This window comes from Sesamum indicum, linkage group LG7 (assembly GCF_000512975.1).
Source record: "Sesamum indicum cultivar Zhongzhi No. 13 linkage group LG7, S_indicum_v1.0, whole genome shotgun sequence".
Taxonomy (NCBI): domain Eukaryota; kingdom Viridiplantae; phylum Streptophyta; class Magnoliopsida; order Lamiales; family Pedaliaceae; genus Sesamum; species Sesamum indicum.
Window position 1 is genome coordinate 7,521,600 of NC_026151.1, and position 20,929 is coordinate 7,542,528.

At 31.4% G+C, this 20,929-nt stretch overlaps 2 protein-coding genes across 3 annotated transcripts; one reads left to right on the top strand and one right to left on the bottom strand.

The window, feature by feature from the left end:
* Positions 1,914 to 4,794, top strand: LOC105166527 (glycine-rich RNA-binding protein 4, mitochondrial). 2 transcript variants are annotated; one of them, XM_011085909.2, is made up of 5 exons: positions 1,914 to 2,067; positions 3,093 to 3,226; positions 3,341 to 3,409; positions 4,049 to 4,155; positions 4,242 to 4,794. In XM_011085909.2, exons 2-5 carry the CDS (start codon positions 3,103 to 3,105, stop codon positions 4,374 to 4,376), a joined length of 435 nt encoding a protein of 144 aa, XP_011084211.1. In that variant the 5' UTR covers positions 1,914 to 2,067; positions 3,093 to 3,102; the 3' UTR covers positions 4,377 to 4,794. The 2 variants fall into 2 exon arrangements, with proteins under 2 accessions (XP_011084211.1, XP_011084212.1); XM_011085910.2 differs by lacking the exon at positions 1,914 to 2,067 and adding an exon at positions 2,074 to 2,208.
* On the bottom strand, positions 16,270 to 18,203 carry LOC105166528 (UDP-glucuronate 4-epimerase 6). Its single transcript, XM_011085911.2, has one exon. It carries the CDS (start codon positions 18,059 to 18,061, stop codon positions 16,682 to 16,684), a length of 1,380 nt encoding a protein of 459 aa, XP_011084213.1. The 5' UTR covers positions 18,062 to 18,203; the 3' UTR covers positions 16,270 to 16,681.

Consider the following 20,929-nt stretch of genomic DNA (forward strand, 5'->3'; position numbering starts at 1 on the left):
TACTACTGATGCGATCATATATTGTATGGCCCTATCAATCTTGGAGACAATCTGTTGGAGGAGGTGTCTGACGACGTGCTATTTTGCGGGGGATCCACTCAGGGCTTAGAGAGCTAAGAAGACCCTATGATTATTGGTCCTCCAATAGGGGCTAAGGAGGTGTTTACCACTACCTGGAGAGCCTGAGTATCATCGGCTATGTCCACAACCTTTTGTTTGTTGAAGTTGATGTTTGGAGCCTACATTAGTCCTCAGATCTTAGTTTTGTGTTCAACATATGGCTTCACTTGATGTGTACAAAATGCACGGGTAAAATAGTTCATAGACTTGATCTCCCTTGTAAGCTAATTGCCAAAATATGTATATATGTCGCTAATAAGTGCACTAGCTATCAAGTAGTATAATATGTATCGATACCACGAGGAATTAAATGGAATAATTACCAACTATGACTAATCTATGATTATTTGGATTGTAAATCAAATGATAGATTACTACTATGAAAAATTACTAACTAAAATAAATCAAACGAGAGTATTGGAGAAGATTTGGGAGTGAGAACCCGAAAACTCTGATACCACTGTTAGGTTTTCACCCCGTAGCGATTAGCCACAAAAATGCAACCAAACTCAACTATTACAATAATCAGAGATATAACAACAGTAACATTAAAATAAAGCGGAAACATGACATATAAAAAAGAAAAACGAAATAAAATCAAAGAGTCTCAGGGAGTCGAGATTAGGGGACGAAAAACACAGACTCAAAGCTTTCGGGTTCTTTTCTTCTGGTGATTGGTAAGATCGTTCCTCCTCGCTTGTGCGATTTCTGTATTTTCTTTTTTTTGTTCAATTTCTAGGATGGTGCTTAATGTTTTTTTCCTGAACTCTGTAAATTCTGCTATGTGCAACTATTATCTGTTGATATTTTACACTTGTTTCTATCAATTTGCATTGGTTGCTAACATCTCTATTTTGTAGGTACATTTTGGCAATGATGTTTGTCGGATCCATTCCTTGGACTAGATTTTCGTTTGGGTCTTGGTCCAAGACGAAATATGTTAGAAAATTGGCCCAAGATCAAATTCGGTAGGCCCAAGCCCATAGTCCCAATCCACTACCTGAAAGGCCTGACCCGACCCACCGACCGAACCCACCCATTACATGACCTGGTTCCTATTTTTGGATAACTGAAACCCTTTGCCTTTTTATTCTTTTTCCTTGATCGAATTTATTCACCCCCTCGTCTTCTCCCCACTTTCTTGATTTTTTGCGCCATAATTAATGGGGTTCTCTCTATTTATAACATTACTTTTGGAAAGAAAAAAAAAGAGGGAAACAAGTAAGAAAAAAAAGAGAAAAATAAAAAAATAAAGAAATAGATAAACCTAAGTGGTTTGATGGTGCCTTGGTGGCCGTGTGTGTGTTTTGTTGGCGTGGGTTAGCCTTGTTGCCTGTCGTCCCTTGGTGGATTTAAACAACCAGTGTTTGGGTTGCGGGCCTTTACCGGTGTGGGCTTCCTCATTGGATCCAACTCCCTGAGCCGAAATTATTTACTGTATATGTTTTTCCTTATTGTTCTTATTAATCTATAATCGTTGTTATATTGGTTTGTATTCCACTGTAATAATTATATTTTTTTTGTGGACTTACTATAAGGATAAATTATCAACAATATTGTATTTTAAAGCGTTAAAAGTATTTATTACATATAAGTAGAAATAACTTGCTACCACAATCGATTTTTTTTTTCCCTAAAGGGACTTTTTTACCTATTGAATTATGTGCAAGTATTTAAAAAGAAAACAAAAAAATGAATTATGTGTACAATTGTACCACTGCTAACCTTAAAATATCGACCAAATCACAGTCATAGCAACCATACAGAGCAACCGTAGGAAAAGTAACCGCACTGGAAAAGTGACGAGATATTTTCGAGAATGGGACAGTGGTATATATATGCATGTATGTAAACACTAGACAGAGTATCTTGAGAGTGGCAGATCATAAACCCTAGCCGCTTCGCCGAATACCCCATTTCTCCCTTAAACCCTTCTTCTTTTAACAGGTATTTTTCTTTCTTCTTTTTAGTGGATTTATTTCTTGCCGGTGGTTGTCTTGAGTTTCGCTTTTGGTTATTTGAGCTTCCTTTGAAGACAAGTTTAAGATTGGAATACAAGGAAATTTCTTCTTTTCTTTGTTTTTGAAGGTAATCTTGTGTAGTTTGCGGGTTTCTTTTTTCTGGCTCTGTTTCTTGATTTCTACTGTTTCCTCTTTCCTCCGCGAGGTTTGTTGATTTCATGGATATATGTTATATGCAAAAGAGCTCGATCCTCAATAGAAAATGTGGTGAAGATGTAATCTTTCATGTATGCTAAGGTCTTTTTTTGTGTTTTATTCAATATTTTTTTTAAGTTTTTTGTAAATGTTTTGGGCGATCGTCTAAGAAGTATAAGATATAAAAGAAGACTTCTAAGAAGTAAGTATAAGATATAAAAGATGACTTCTTTTACGGCTCGTACTTGGGCTGAAAAGAAGAGTAGTTCTGTGAAAATTTGTGAATTAGATGTATCTGCATAATACGTTCTATGTCGCAGTGAACTAAAGTGTGTGTCAATATTTCTGTGTTTGGATGGTTTGTTGGATTAGCATATTGTGTTGCCAGTTGATTCAGCTTTCTGTTTAGAAGACCATTATGTGCAAATGGGTTTCTTTATTTACTTTGTGAAACCTGCCAAATTTCTGTTTTTATGATTTAATGCCCATTGGATAAAGTTTTCATGATATGGTGTTATCATGATGTAGTGGGATATAAGATTGAACTTAAAGTTGGTTTTTTAATATTGTTCGCATCAAGAGGAAGCAAATCCTCTATTTGCTTTCATCCCATCTTTTAAATTTACAAATAAATGGAAAAGATAATTATAACGTTGCTATGTATTCTGATTATGATATTTAAGAACTTCAATGCGTAGTTAGTTCATATGCTGGAGAAGGAATCACATCAGATTTTCATTTGATTTTAGTTTAGTAATTGTATTATAAAGCCCTTTATTATTATGGAGACATTTGACCATGTAGTACTTTCTGCAGCTCTTGAAAGATGGCATGCTACAACAAATTTGGAACCCTGTTGAGGCAGAGCATCTCTTCCAGCAATGCATTGAATGGACAATCCTCCATGCTTAGTGCCATTCGCTGCATGTCGACAAAGCTATTTGTTGGAGGTTCTTTTTTTCCTTCTTTTTAAAGTGCCACTATATAGCTAATAGCTTATTATCAATCTAAGGCGTAGTGAACTTTTTGCTGATCTCTGGTAGCACGGTCTTTTTCGTTGATAGGGCTCTCCTATGGAACTGATGACCAGTCACTTAGAGATGCATTTTCCAGCTTTGGTGATGTTGTTGAGGGTGAGTCAGGATAATGAAATGAAACTATTTATGTTGAAGTCCCTTTTTCCTTGAAAGTTGTGTTAAACTGTTCATGTTCCCTGAATTGATGTATTTCTATGTATCTATGCATTTTTTTATCCAAGGGTTCATATTGCAACCTACTTCATTCTGCAGAAATTTTCCTTGAATCAGTTTTTCTTCTTTAAAGGTATTAACAGCTGATATGACAGATTATCGATTGGACCAAGTCCTTTTCAGCCATGTTCAAGTGTTTAATCAACATGTTTTTCATTTCTGAGTTAATTCTGCTTGTTTTCTCTTATGAAACAAGTGATTCTGATATGAGCCGATAGCATTTTGATTAAGAGTATTGAGGTACTTGTCCAGACACTAATGTCAGGGATTTTATCTGATGTTTGAATCTCTGGCTTACATTCAGTGCTTCATGGTAGGAAGTTTTTGTCATATAGCTTTCCTTGGTTTTCCTGGTGTTGCTTTACCCAATGGATTTTCATCTTTATTTTATACTTTTTATGTGTATGTAAAAACGACATACATTTGGATTTAGTACTGCTTGATTTTTCGAGACTTAATCGCCTTAGATATATTTGCTTTACTGCTGCATTGTGCTCAAAGTTTTTCTTCCCTTTTCTGCAGCAAGGGTTATTACCGACAGAGATTCAGGAAGGTCAAGAGGATTCGGGTTTGTGAATTTCTCTAGCGATGAATCTGCCAGCTCAGCTCTGTCAGCCATGGATGGACAGGTGAGTTTCAGAAATCAGAGAATTGTTACTTTGTTTGGTGTGGCTTCTAACCTTTTAAACATTATTGTATCATTGCTCTCATTTAGCAATTGAACGGGAGGAACATCCGGGTAAGTTATGCCCAGGAGAGAGCACCTCGCAGCAGCTTCAACAATGCTGGTGGGTATGGTGGTGGTTATGGTGGTGGGTTCGGCAATAGTGGACAAAACGAAGGCTTTTAAGGCAGTCGCAGCTTGTTATATTGTCTGTATAGGCATGGCAAGTTTAAATTTAGGACGTAAAGTTGGATTATTGTCTTTTCTTGCGCTTTCTTCTCGTTGAACCAATAACATTGTGTGGATCTATGGAAGGTTGCTTTGCTTGGCTAGTATCATAGCTTCTGCAAAGCATGTTTTGCTGCTCTAGCAACTATTCTTTATGTGGCCTAAACAAACCATTTCAAGTTTTGTTTCATCTGTAGCATCTTTCTTACAAAAACTTGTTGAGCATGAACTCGGCTCTTGACTTGGTGCCTGAACGAGTGTGGGAATATAGAAAGGTTATTGCTTCTGTATACTCTTCCTGTAAGTTTGATAACATTGATGCAAGCCTTGAACATTTTCTTGTTCAACTGTGATTGTTAATTACAAATTTACAGAAGCAGATCTCCAAGTAGCACTTGTATTATTTTCACTCTTGATTGGGTAGCAGCAAAGTATAGTTGTGATTGCAGATAGTGTTCTCTATAGCCTACCAAGTATTTGGTTTTGGTGTTGCTGCCTGTGTGGATTTGTAACCATATGGTTATTAGCGGTGGGACTGCAGGGGATAATGTCAGTACCTGTTGATTCAATTCTTCAGCCCACTGGATGCAAAATAATACAGACAGCATCAAGTTTTCTGTATTTTATGGTGTCTGATATCTGATGTTTGGGCATTGACTTTGAAATTATTTTCCCATCTCTCTGAGCAAAGGGTTCCGTTTGACAAAGTTGAATTACACCACTTGTTCAGATTGGATTAGTTTTCTTCTTTAATAGTTACATAGAACTGTGCTGCATGAGTATAGGTATATATTGGTATAACAATCAATGGTGGTTTAGGGGTTAAGTATTTAATTCTTCATGTGAATGTTATGTGTTTGAGAACGTAGAGCTCGTGATTTTATGTGGGTGTATTATGGGATGGTAATGACCAATTTACATAATGTTGAAAATTGGGTTTTAACTTACTTGGGGTAGCATAGTGATCAAGTTGACTGAATTTTCTCAATTATTAAAAGAAGAGAATGGATATAATTGAGATATGATATGGATCTGAAGATATGATGAATTTAACAGTGACAACAGACTTTCTTTAAATATTATTTATTATGTTGTGTAGTGCAGAATGATGTTGTTTTTGGAGTTGGATGCTTACCAAATTTCCAATGCGAAAAAATGGTAGTCGGGCACGTAAAAGATGAGTATGGAGTTGGTGCAAAAAAGGATTAGTAACTTGATACTCAAATTAGTAAAAACAATAGAAACGAAGATAAGAAATAATGGTTGTCAAGTGAGTAAAAAATAATGCAATGCACTTGAATACATCAAGTATAGAGAGTGTAGAGTGTTGTATATGCTTGCCTATGCCTAATATCAAAATTCATATGTTATCAAACATCCACATTACAAAGTCTAATTTTGTAAAATTTATATTTGGACTTTAAACAAAAATATATATATGTTTAATTCTTTGTTTTAAATCCATTTGATGATTGTCTCAATTTTTCATTTATTTTTTCTCCTCCTTTTCCTCTTCTCTCTTACCGTTTTCTTTGTTCTATGTGACAATTTAATTTTGGTGTTAAAAGTGACAATTTATTAAAAATTATTTTATAAAATCATTAATAATAATTTAATTTAAAAAATCGAAACCGCCCGGTAAGCACCTCTAAAGCTCACATCTCCAAAGCTAGCTGATGCAATCGAGATTCTAGAAATTAATTTCCCTATACCTCCTCCAAAATAGTTGGGTGGATGGTGTGGGCACTTCAAGGGTCTTTTGGATTGGGCTTGATGGGCTTCCATGTGGACATTTCTCAGTTGGGCCTAAAGGGGTAACTCTGGTTGGGCTTCCCTTGCTTGCAGTATTATCGGGAGTGGGCTTTTGGGCTTTCCAAATAAGGGAATTATGATTTAGAAATCCAGGCTCCGACCCAATCAATATACTTAGACCCAGATAAACCCTTTCGGTCTGGGTTGGTTCTCTACCCATCAATATCCATAGGTCTTTCAATTCAATTGATTATTATTTATCAATCATCTACTAAAGACATTCAATTTTGGATTAACCGATCAAAAATCGACTAAATTGAAATTTCATCTGATATTGGTTATTTTTTCAGATTTCGATTATTTAGTTCGATTTAAATTTTTTTATGCAGGTTAATCGAATCTAATCCAATACAGAATTTAAAATATATATAAATATAATTCAAAAATAAAAAATAAATATTAAATATCTTAATATAAATAACTATAATAAATAATAATAATTCAAACAACCCATATAGAAATTATGTAGCCTATCTGAACACATTAGAAGAATTATAATATTTTACTACGGTTAGTTGTTATGATTAATAAAAAATAGTCGTAGCAAATAGTTATTGACCACAGCCACAAAATGATTGTTGGCCGTAGTTTTTGCGAGGATAGCTAAAAGCTATGTCAAATATTTTGACCATAGCTTTAACTGTGACAAATAAATTTTTCATGATAAAAAAACTAATTTTTTACATCGATTTCTTTTAACCTTAATTAATAGTAATCATTTACCATAATTTTTAGCCATAACCACTAATATTGTAGTAAAAAAGATCAGAACTCGTAGCTAGACTTGAACCCAATTATTCGGATCTAAACTGACTCTATTCAAATCAAATTCAGAACGTAATTTCGCTCAACTATGCGTATGTATATTTATACATACATATATAAAAATACGTACATGCATGCACTTCAAGAATACATGTATATGTACGTATATAAATACACATATATGTATATATTCATACAATAATATTTGGAAAGTGTAGGGCATGTGGTTGGGCACTTCAGGAGACACCACTCATTGATAAGAGGACTTTTGGAGCTACGGAAGTGTCGGTGGAGGAAGAAATGTTCATAAAGACAAAAAAAAATTCTTTCTCGAATCAAGTTTGATTGAATCAAATTAATCGTAAATACATCTGTTATGTGATTGATCATTTTTCTTAAATTGTACACCAATTATACGACAAGAACAAATATATTATATTTATCATATAATTAGTTTAGGTTCAATCGAGTCAAATCGAAACTAAAATCTCCCCATATAGAGAGACTGATTAGTGATTAGAGGGTACGTAGAATATTTGGTGCTTTCATATTGCTTTCTCCTTTTTCAATTTTGGCTTTTTGCTTTTTGTCAAAAACACAACTAATCAACACCAATTTTCCGGTAAGCATGTTTCGGGCTCATGCCTCTACGTGTACGAGCAGTAGGACCCTCTCTCTCTCTCTCTCTCTCTCTCTCTCTTTGTGTGTAATTATTACAATAATATATAATTCTTGAAAAAGAGAAAATATATATATATATACAATAATATATAATTCTTGAAAAAGAGAAAATATATATATATATATATATATATACATATACATAGTTTTCACTTATTTGAGGTGGTTGGCAAGTCCTTGTCTTGCTCTTAATTGTGTACCCACTACGTGTGAGAACTTAGGTCAAGTTTGTGTTTATCCAATTCTATTTTGTAGAGGAAAAAAAATAGTTATGTTTGCGATATAATTTGAAAAACATTAGAAATTTAAGTATATATATTCAATTAAGTAAAATTTAATTTGTATATACTAGTAAGTGCTGCACATTCTATGTACGTACCTAATTTTTAAAAATATTTAAAAATTAAAATATATTTGTAAATTGTATTATTTAATTTTTTGTAGAGTTAAAAATTACCCAGAATATACATAAGATAAAATATATATAAGATAAAAATGCATGAGGAAAAAAAAACTACCAAAAGGTAGTTATAAAATATCATAATTTATTATGAGTAGAAAAATTAAATATAATTAACCAGATTAAAAAAATTGAAAACATAGCAAACCAGAATTATTTTGGACACAGAAAGGGTTATCTCGACAATAATATATAGTATAGATAAAATCCGCTCAAATTGAATACTGGTAAATTACATTGACACCTTATGCGATCAGATCTAATTACACAAACACCCTTTATTATTTAAAGGATTACAAGTACACTCTTTAAATGATAGTTGTAATAATTACAAGTACACCTCTTCTTGCTCTGTATATATCTAATGGTTAAAATTTGTCAAATAAATTCCAACATGACTATAATTATCCACGCCGCTAATTATAGGACTGAAATTGTAATTTTTTCTTTAATTTGTAGATGCGGGTCATACTTAATTAATAAAAACTACTTTCTTGAGCTGTATATGATGCCATCATTCGTAGAAATTTATGAAACAACGTTAACCATACCTGCAGAAAATGAAAGTTGAAATTGAGAACAAATGAAGATTATGCAGTTAGATTATTGAGGGTTGTGATATTTCTATTAATACGTTACCAAAAGTGATGACCTTATTACGAATAAAATAATCGCTTTTGATTAAGTAACGACGAAAGTGGCTATCATAATAAATCCGAAGACTACAAAGAATGTAATAATGGGGTAAAATAATAACGCTATTTAAAAGATAAAAACATCCTCAAAGAATTTTAAGTGCATGTACTAATAAAATTAAAGATTTGTATAATATACTAATCGAATCACGACTCGACAACCCGACACCACTGTCATCAATTCATCAGCATTTGAAAAGTGGAGGACATGTGAATCCGTATAAATACGAACATGTGGCTCTATGAATACTCCAAAACCACTTGGAGCCAAGATACGCCATGTTTTTAGAAAATATATATATATATACATATATTGTGTTCTACCTTGATTTCGGATTCGAATTAAAGTAGACATCGGAATGTTTTAGTTTGAACCTCCTAACATTTATAACGTTTGCTTGTTTTCTCAAAATTCCAGTATTTGTTCGGGATTTGACTATCTTTGAAAGTCTTTTCAACTTTGATCATGATATATCAGAATCGTAAATAAATTTATTCAAATATTAAAATATGAATCAAAGATAAGATAGATTAATTTCTTATAATATTATATAATAGCAAATTATTGAATGTTAAAAAAAGTGAATATGTAGGAGTGTGATATGTAATGAAATGAATGAGTGTGCATCCTTTTACATTATTAATTTGGGTGTGGGGGCTATGAAATAAAGACTACTATTATATATAAGTAGGAGCAATTGCGGCTAATAGTGCAGTCCCATAGGTTTTTGTGAGTGCAAAAATTCAAGAATAGTTTAACAAGCCAAAAGAGTAGGATGCCAAGCAACATGTATATTAATAAGTTTAGGTAATAAAGTATATGATTTAGGAAAAACTTTTGTCCGCATCAAAATTTAATTGAATTAAACTAATCATAAAGTAAATGTATCTTTTTCCGCTCACCCCCAATCCACCCACTCGCACCACCACACCAGCGCCTCCTCACCATCGGTCTCCTCCGCGCACATTGTCCTCCTCCTCCTCTACGGCCTCCTCTTTGCATTGCCTTTGTCCGCCTTCGCCTCCTCATCTGCGACGCCGCCTGTCTCCCCTCCTCCTCCTTATCTTCTCGCCCTCTTCCTCCTTCCCTCTTGGCGCCAGCACCAATCTCACTATTTTCTATATGTATATATATACACATTAAATATACATATACTTAAATATTTTACATTTAAATATATATTATATAATTTTAAAATATAATTTATATATTAAAATAATATTGGCAAGAACTGAAAAATCTAATAGTGTAAAAATAAGGATAAAAATATTGTTCTATAATTATAAAAATAAAGAAAATAGAATTGGAGCGTGTAATAGACCTCTGACTCCAAGGGGGTGTTTTGCTACATTTTTGAAATCACAGGAAAGTTTTTTCTTATTTTATTTTTTATAAGGGGTATTTTACCCATTTTTAAACACATGAGGGGCTAAATTACATTTTACCCATTCTAATAGTTGTGAAACTAGTAAGTGTTTGTTGGAGAAGTGGGCTTCGCTAAACTAGTAAGCATCGGATTCCTACTCATATTCGTATTCATACTCATACTCATATCCTACCCAATGAATAAGAGACCCTACTCTATCCTAAACTCATAAAATTAAATGAGTGGGTATACGTAGGGTCTGATACCCTAAAACATTTATGGATATGGTAATGGCTTAGTACCCTAAAATACATATGAGTATCGATATAGTCTAATACCAAAAAACGTTCATTTATCCATTATTTTAAAATTGGATTTGTAAACTTTTAGTAAATCAATCAACTAAATTTATTTAATATTTACAAAATAAATTATAATTATTTCATTACTTATTGCAATTTGGACGAAATATGCCAGAGCATTTCATATTGATTTCGTAATCATTCAAAATTAATTTTATGGTCAAATTAAGCATAACTTAACTTCACATGTAATAAATAAAACAAAATACGGACGGAATTTAATTTAGTTAAATTGGAGTAACATACGGAATAAATAAAATTTTTTAAGTCAAATTATTAAAAATTTATCAAATCAAAGCTGAATACAAATACAAATTAAAATGATACTTGAGAGATTTAAATGAAAGTTAGATTTATTATACTTAATTTATTTTTACCAACTCTTATGTCTTCATTCTTATTTCAACTTGGCTCGATTTCATAATCAATTAATATATTATTTGAACAAGTTTAAGATTCTTATTTAAAATAAACATTGGTATATATGATTTGGACAAAATCAAGTTTAATATTTAAATTTGAAAGATAATGAATTTGGAGGTATCTCTTAGGTATTTTGTACGAAATCACATATCACACTTTGTATCACTACACACAATCTCCTTAAGTGCTGCAATTAGAGAGTCCTACTCCATAACTATCCGCACCTTTCTCGTGCTCTTAGTACCTCTTTTCGCATTCACGTCACGCATTTCATTTCTACCCTTCCTATCCTATTAATGCATTTTTTGTCCTATACTTTACTATCTTTGCATAAATAATCCCATACTTTCTGAAATAGTATTTTTTGTTTCAATTCTAACGATTTCTTTTTGTCGGGGCATTAAAATTTCAACGAAATTGAAGTCACCAACTACATGAGGGGTGAAATTGACTGCAGCGGTTTAGATTTCACATAGCGTCGGACAGTTTTAACAAAAAAGAAAAAAGAAAGAAGAGAACTTCAAACAAATTGGTGATATGTGGAAGAGGAGAAGGGGTGAACCCTCCATCAATAATTTAAAACTTGGACCGTTTATTAATCAAAAGATTCAGTGAATTATGGATTACTGGTTAAACTGGTAAAAAATTAAAAAATTATATCATATATCAATGTTGAAATATTTAGTATACTTTAACATCAGTACCATCTACAATATCTTCAATACAATCATAAACTGGTAAAAAATTAAAAAAATTATATCATATATCAATGTTAAAATATTTAATATACTTTAACACTCTCATTGTATTTCGATTTGTAGTTTCAGTATTTTGTTTTGTGTTATGGAGATAAAGAGAGAAAAATAGAGATAAATAAGTGTATGTTGAAAATAGATGATATGTTTGGATTTGTGTTTTGGGGTAATTTAAAATATTTTAAAATAAGTGGTGTAGGTTTGATGTTGGGATTTGAGAGACAAAAATCACTGTTCATTGTCAAATTATATATATTTTTATATATAAATATGTATATATATAAATATTTTATGTTTAATATTGTATTTTTGGGAGACAAAAATTACTGTTTATTGTCAAATCATGTCTGTTTTATGTTATGTATATATATATATATATATATAAATATTTATTGTCAAATCATGTCGATCATAACTTTCAACTTTCATAAACTAGCAAAATTTTTTATAAAGTTAGAATATCAATTTGGTAATTATATAACAAAAAAAGAAACATCATAAAAATTTAATAATCTAATTGTTACCTATCTTTCAACTTACAGTTGTAGAAAACATAAACCAATTTATTTAGCCTTTGATGCTCAAACTTGTTCCTCTTTTTGGTGTATATGCGTTTAAAAACTCTCCAATTTCTCTCGCATCCTGATGAGGTACTTATTTGATCGAGAATTTGAATTGTCAATTGTTGAAGATTGGGTGCATTTTAGCCAAACAATTTTCACCATTCGTCTATGTGAAAAATAAATAAATAAATAAATAAAGGAAAGAAATAATTAACTTAGAAAATGAGCAATTTACCCCATTGTAGAAAAAAAAACAGTAATTTACCTCCTTATGTTATTAGAAATAAAGCAAAATACCCTTCTGACAAGTTTCATGTATCACACGTGCCTTTTTATTTAATTTTTATTTAAAATTTAAAGTAATATTATGTCCTTATTTAATGATTGTTGGATCTTGATCAATCTAAGGTTCAAATTTAACTAATAAATCAACGGTGTAGATTCCATCTAATTTAAATTTAAGTTAATAAACATGAAAATGATATATTATATGTAATTAAATTCTATTTTCAAAAGAGTAAATTTTTCAATTTTGATAACACAAGAAATAAATTGCATATAAATAAAAGTAAGAAGTATAATAAATAGTGGGAAAGAAATGAAGAATGTGGGAAACAAATAGAAGTGGAATGAGTGTTGATGGTTCCACATTTTTCATCCTTTCTGCTTATAGCAAGAGACAGTAGTAACATAAAGTTAGTGTGCAGCCCTATCAATTATCATTCATTTATAGCTACAACTAACACTTCATCTTCATTTCTAGTTGTTACTATTTATATTAACATGTTACTATATGTCCTAATAATATGCTTTTATATTTTTAATGTACACTTTTTTTTTGGCCCATTTTTTCAATAATGACTTTCGGGGATTAAATTTAATTTAAAATTACGTTTTGGTAAAAAAAAAAAAAAGAAAAAAATTACAATTCTTTTAGGCTTTTATCCTTATTAATCTTAAGAGTGAAGTTAGTTTTGAAATTTAACTACAATTTTTTTATTTGCATAATAAATTTTAAACTCAACAGCTTAATTACACTTTTAAAAATTAATCATTACATAATTAATTCTCTCATAATCAATTACCACTTAATGACACATGCACCCGACCAGGCAAACTGGGCCATGTGCATGTTTTTTTTCAAATTATTTATAGGTTGCATTTGATTGATGTATTTGAAATTAACCTTAATAACAAATTTTTGGAATGCGTTCCGATGATTTTAAATTTAAAAATTATAATCCTTTAAATTTAATTTTGAATTATATTTTATTAGATATTTTGATTCTTTTTTAAATCGAGTCATTTAATATCTATTCTTTTTTTGCCTTTTTTTCTCGATTTTAAATCCATGAATTGAAATACACCCATATATAATTTGTATAGTTTGAGATATAAAAAATGTAGAAATGAGAGAAGAGAAACATGCAAGAGAGAAAAAAAATAATAATGTGGGAGAGAATTGAAATAAAAATATGAACCGTATTTTAAAAAAAGAAAAACATTTAATGATAGTTGTGTCAGGTCTCAGAGGAGACACATCATGTTTAGATTTGAATTTTATATAAAAGTTCAATGAATATTTATAATTTTATATTTTTAAAAATATAATACATGTCTAAATATGTTGAATTTTAATTGGTCGGCACTATATTCGACAGCTTTTGGAGGACGTTTTTGTAATATTCATAATTAGTAAATTAATTATAAATTGAAATTGAAATATAATAACACTTGAATGAAGAAAATTAGAAGTCAGTATAATTTTTGGGAGCAAATTATATTAATTAATTAAAATATTTTGAATAAAAATATAAATAAATTTTTTTTTTAAAAGAACACACACAAACAAAATTCATACATATACACGTATACATACGTTTTCAAATTCGAACAGAAATAGGTATAGATATTTTGATTTTAATTATTATTAATTTATATTATTATATTATTTAATTAGTTTATTTATTAAATATAATTTATATTGACTGATATATTATTTAATCAAAAAAAATTATAAGTTGATTATTTAAATTAATCTCAAATTAAATATTATATTTGATATGAAAATATTATAATTAGTTAATTAAATTACTAAATTTTATTAAATTTAATTATTACTTAATTTCATCTGGCTTATTGACCGAGTACTTTATATACGTATCAGTGTTTAATTAAAGATAGCAAATTTACAGAAATATTCAGAAATTGTATTTAAGAAGTATTAGAAAATTTTATTTTGGAAATATTGTATTTATTAAAAGAAAATATGAGATTCTCGTAATAATTTAATTTAGGGATTAAGAATGATAGTTATAAAAATATGAGGAATTTGAGTAAATAAATTCTTATTAGTTAGTTGATAAATTAAATCATGAGAAGTTTAAAAAGGTTAGTTAGTTAGAAAATAACGGAACGAAAATTTGTATTTTGATAGAAAGAAAATATTAAAAGATTGTTGAAAATTGTACGAATAATCTTTAATATTCTATTTAGAAATTATAATATTATCGATATATGAATTATAACTCATTATAGTATTCGGAGATAAAGTGAGAGGACTGAACAATTGTCTCTTTAATATTATGGATGAGATGATAAATTTGCTAATAGTGGTGATGAGATTACGCGTTCATATATATACTCAGCACGGATTGTATTATATGCTTATTTACCTGTATAAATATTTTATTTTAAGTATGACATTTAAAGAAAATGTAGTCATAATACCTTGTAATTATCACCCCTCATTAATGTAATGCTTGGTAATTATTACAAATGATATGATTCTCACTCTTCAACTAATATTGATATAGTAATTTTGTGTAAAAAAGAAATCTTACCATATCATATACGACTCAAGTAAAACAAAATGCAATTTAAATTTGAATATAGATTGAAATCAAAGTCGGACTTGTGCTTCCGAATGCAGCGTGACCAATCAAAAAACAAACATAGATTATAAAATTGAAAAGAAATGAAAATAATCAATTTAGATATATTGTTATGAACACTGAATATTTACACTGTTATGTTTGAAAACAAAAAAAAAAAAAAAATTATTACAATTATTCGTATTTCAATTATTACAAGGGGACATTTTGGATTTAACGAGAAGATAGAGAGGTAGAGACTTAGCAATGATTTCAAAGTAACTGTTTGCAGACAGTCCCATCCTTCCTCAATCATGGAACCCATATTCATACAACTGGAATCAGAGATCCCCATTCCCCATTATATTTTTCTTTTTTTTTTCAAAAAAAATAAAATCGATAAGTTATTATTATTTAAATAAATTTTCGACAATGATAAGATTCAAACTCATAATCTTAAAGTTATGGGACTTTAATTTTGCTAGGCCTCATTAAACCGACTATCTTTTGTTCCTTTTTTGGTTGTTCATATGGTTGAATTTAATTAAATTTATTGTAACTATTCCAATTCAAAAAAATATAATTATCATAAAATAGTTTTTTGTCATCAAAATTCTATTGAGATTGTTTAATTTGATTACTATATTAACAATCAAATTCAACCTTCAATGACTCCAATTGTTATACACTAAACTTTACAATACACTTACATAAAATTATCAAAGTTATGGATTCCAAATTTCCAAACAATAAATTCCTTATAAGTCAAAAAAACAAAAATAATAAATTCTTTAAATTTATTTGAATAATTTTAACTTCAAGCGATTCGAAATTAAATTTTATTAAATATCGATAAATTTTAAATTCTTTTATTATGCAGTCATTTGTAAATTCTTTCCACCAAATCTTGGGATCGAATTCAAATTCAACGATCCAAATTCAAAATCCATAATAATATGACAAAACCCAATATGCCCCCACCTCCAAACCCCTCATATGAAAAGAACAAAACAAATAATTGCAAACCCAATACACACACTATAAAGCATTGAATTGTGAATAGAAATTAAACAAAAAAAAGAGTAAAAAACTAAATGAAGGGAAGAAGAATCTTGATGTCTTCATTGCTGTCATATATATAATAAAATTATTGTACAGTTGTTGATGATACAAAGGTTGATTCTGGACCACTCTTTTCCTTTTTTTGTACAGATTTCAACCCTTTTCTTTTCTTCTTTTTATTTACCCTATTTTCATAGGATAAATTATTACAACTCCAAATTCTTTTTTTTTTTTGTGGTATAAAAGTCTATGCCCTATACTACTACAACAACACCATCAATTGGGCCCAAATGCTTAGACAGAAGAAAATTTGAAAAAAAAAAAAAAGAAGTGGAAATTAAAATAATTTTTTTAAAAACAAAAAGAAAAAGAAAAAGAAAAAGAAAATAATTGAACATTACCCCACTTCCTCTCACCTCCCCATGTGATGATGGAGACCATATGCTTAGTCATCTGAATGCTCATTGGTGCTTGAGTGAAATCCCTTTTTTGCCCTTGACTCTATCCCGTAATAACTGACGTACCACTTCACGAATTTCCTCAGCCCTGCGGCTAAGTCCGTGGTGGGTTTGTACCCGAAGTCCCTGTACGCCAGGCTCACGTTAGCGTGGGTGAACGGGACGTCGCCGTTTCTGGGCATCTTGATCACGTGCTTCTTTGCTTTCACGTTCAGTAGGCTTTCTAAGATCCCCACCAGCTTTCCCACCGTGACGGGGGCGGTGTTGCCCAGGTTGTATACCCTCAGCTGCGCGGGTGCTCGCTTCTTTCCGCCGCTGCCGGTGCTTTTCTCCGCCGTGTCCAGCGCACCGAGGCATCCCTTCACGATGTCGTCAATGTACGTGAAGTCACGCGCCACCTCCTTGTCCTCCTGCGTCACGTAGACGTTTATTCCCTTCCCCTGGAGGATGTCTTTCGTGAAGAAGAAGTAGGCCATGTCGGGCCGGCCCCAGGGCCCATAGACCGTGAAAAATCTCAGCCCGGTTAGGGACAGACCATAGATGTGGTTGTAAGTGTGGGCGATCTCTTCGCCGGCTTTCTTTGTTGCGGCGTAGAGGCTGGCGGGCTGATCCGTGCGGTCGATCTCGGAAAAGGGAACTTGGGTGTTCAAGCCGTACACCGAGCTGGATGAAGCCCAGACGATGGCCGGCTGTGGGTCGGCTGATTTGGCTACTTCCAGGAGATTGACGAAGCCGGCTACATTCGAGCTGACATAAGAGAGTGGATTCTGCATGGCGTAGCGCACGCCGGCTTGCGCCGCCAGGTGAAGAACATGTGAAAAAGGCACGACGTCGAACAACTTGTTCAGCAATTCTGCGTCGTTGATATCTCCTTCAACAACGAAGATTTCGTGCTTGCTGAGAAGCTTCTGCCGGGCTCGTTTCAGCGAAGGATCGTAGTACGAATTGAAGTTGTCAAGGCCCAGAACGCCATCCCCGCGTTTCTTCAAGGCCAGGGAGCAATGCGAACCGACGAAGCCCGCGGCCCCAGTGACGAGAACTGAGAAGCCGTTGGGGCGGCGGGGAGTTGCCGAATGGCGGACCTGCTTCTCCCAGGCAGCGCCGCTGCCGTAGAAAGCGGAGGCCAAGAAGTGGTTGGTGGAGTGAATGTGGTGGTTGTCGGCGGAGGAGAGTGGTGGGTAATTGAGAGTGAAGAAGAAGATCAAGATCAAAGCAACAAGGAGAGTGACGCGGAAGAGGAGCTTGGAGGAGGCTTGGAGGAGCTTAGTACTGTTGACGCGGCGGATGTAGCTGTTGTACCGCTCGAGCTTGGTGGTCTTGCTGGTGTCCGGCGGTGACGCGCCGCCCATCACTGCATAGTACTGCATTCCCCGAATCTGGAACTGATCTATGAACAACTCTTGGATGATCTAAAAGTATTATTTCAAAATTTCTATAGTGTTTTCTGGTGTTTTTTCTTTTGAGGGTTGAGTGAGCGGATTTCTTTTGCACACCCTGAAATGTGAAGAGTGTAGATGACTGGGTTATAAAGAGAATTCACAGAAACATAGGGACCCACAATTGTAATTTTTATAATTTATATTTATTTTTAAAAAAAAACCCAATCAGCACCGTCAATGCCTTACTCTTTTTTATAATATTTTCTTAAAAAAATAATGAATTAGCTTTTTACAGGATTACATATGGAAAGAGGAGAAGGGGGGGATAGGAATGAGTAAATTAGAAATGGGCCCCATATCTTATAAAATATTATGAAATTGGCCCCCCTAGCATTAATGGTACGCGAAATGGCTTGCCAGTTAGAATGCGGTGTGCTTAGAAAAAATGGAAGGCATGTGAGTGAGTGAGAGAACAGTGTTTTTCTCTTGTGTTCAGACTTTGTTTGGACGACTACCAGTGGTTGTTGGTTAAGAATATATGAGTTTTGGGCCAATGGGGACATCACATTCATTGGATTTTTGATTTTCTTTTTTTTTTTTTTTGTGTGTGTGTGTCAATTATCATATTCAAAGTTTTAATTTGAATTGGTATTGATCTTTTTCTTTTAAATTGCAATTTTATAATTTATTTTGTATTGTATTTCAAGTATACACAATAATTTATATCGTTTTTTGTATATGCATGCTGTAATATTAATCTGCAGTAGAAGATTTATACTAATCTTGAGGGAAAGTTTTATTCGGAACCCAATTCGGTCGAAATTGAACCAGTTACATGACAAATGTAATACACTTGTTATGTGATTGATAACAATTCAAAGAATGTGACTGATCATATAATTGAGTAGTTTAAATTTGATTGGCTAAACTTGATTCAGGTAAGAATTTTCTTATCTTGAGTTTAAAATGAACCCTATAGTTGAGTAGTTTAAGTTTGCGCTCGAGTTTAGGTGCAATTATGTATAATTTGGATTCATTTTTTAGAGATCGTTATTGAAATTAAATTTTATCCGGACTAGATTTTGACAAATGTTATAATTTGTAATCCACGGCAATTACCTTTCACCTAATTACTCATTATATCTATTAAATGTTAATTTAATTCTTTCATTAACATTAAGAACAAGGTTGATTTTTAAATTTAATTACAATAATCCAACCACCATAATCTTATTTTAGAATTAATTATTCCAAAATCAAAATTCATAATCAATTATCCAACAAACTAGCCAGATTTTAGATTTCTTCTAAAAAATTAACACTAATAATTACAAATACTATATATAAGCGTACTCGATTATGTAATTTGTTAATTAAATTAATTATTTACCCGTGAACTATATATTAACCCTTAGGAAAAGCTTTCTCATGAATCTTGTACACCTTTTATCATTGATTTTAAAGAATAAAGTATAATTTTATATGTACTAATGAATACTTATTTGTAGTGCATTATTAAACTTAGGAAGTCGGCAAAAGTGTACATCTCTAATCCATTATGAAATTGGTATAATTTAATTCCACCAATTTCAATAATAATAATAATAATTATTATTATTATTATTATTATTATTTGGAAAAGAAATATAGGTATATATATGGACAAGAATATATTATAGTAATTAAAATTTTTGAAATTTCTGATATTGAGGTTGCGAATATAAAATAATTTATTTTGGATGGTTAGGTTGATAATAGTCATCAAGTGGGGAAATATGATGTCGATCTTGATTTTAGGATCTTATGTTGGTATAATTACTAATTTAAGATACAAAAAGATTTATTTAAGGAGACGATCATGACAAGTTTTGAAGAAATACAATAATTCTACTATAGTAAAGAAATAAATAAATTGAGAGAATTATTATTATTAAATATAAAATAAATGGATGAAGCAATAAATGCAATTAATTGCAGTGCCTAGATTTGGATGTAGATTCATACAATATTATACAAATAAAATTCTCGTAAACTCCTCCTCGTTCACATGAAATGGATCCATCCACTAATATATATATATATATATATATATATAAGAATTTGACGTGGGATATATCTTATAAAGGTTATATCAGAATTTTCTAATAGTATAATTATAATTTTCAAATAACTTTGATTTACTTATTAATTCAAACTCTTTATGGGTCGATCCTCATGCATCTTAAAACCCTAATATGAATGGACTCATCTGATCATTTTTTGTATTTGTGGTTCATATGAAATCACACAATTGTGTAAAAATTTTCAAACCATGCAGCGCGTATAACTTTTGTAACCCTAGTATATATTACAACCTTCACTTATATATTTACTTACGATCTATCCAATTTAAACATCGGATGGTTAATTATTACTTAGGCCTTCCCGATGTAGTTTTGATGGTCATAGTTTATTTTGTAGGTTTTACAGCTGAGAGAATCGAATCCTATCTTGTTCGTTGAGGTTAATAATCAGTACCCAAATTTATGCTTAAAGACCTCAACTCGATTTTTCCGTGCAATAGAATTATAATAATAATAACAATAAAAAGGTTTTGTGCAGATTGTCTGAGGTGTTAACTGGTGAAAGAAGAGAGGAAATAGAGGGATTTTCACATGGCCTCATTCTCAAAATCTTGATAGTGTTGATTAAATGGTCAACAGGGTTTTCAAACTAATCAGATATTCCTTATAAATAATTAATGTTTTTTTTATTATCTATCTATATATATTATTATTATTATTAAATGATGAGTGACATTTTCTCAATCACCGACAAACTGTTGATATATATATATATATATATATTATTTAATTT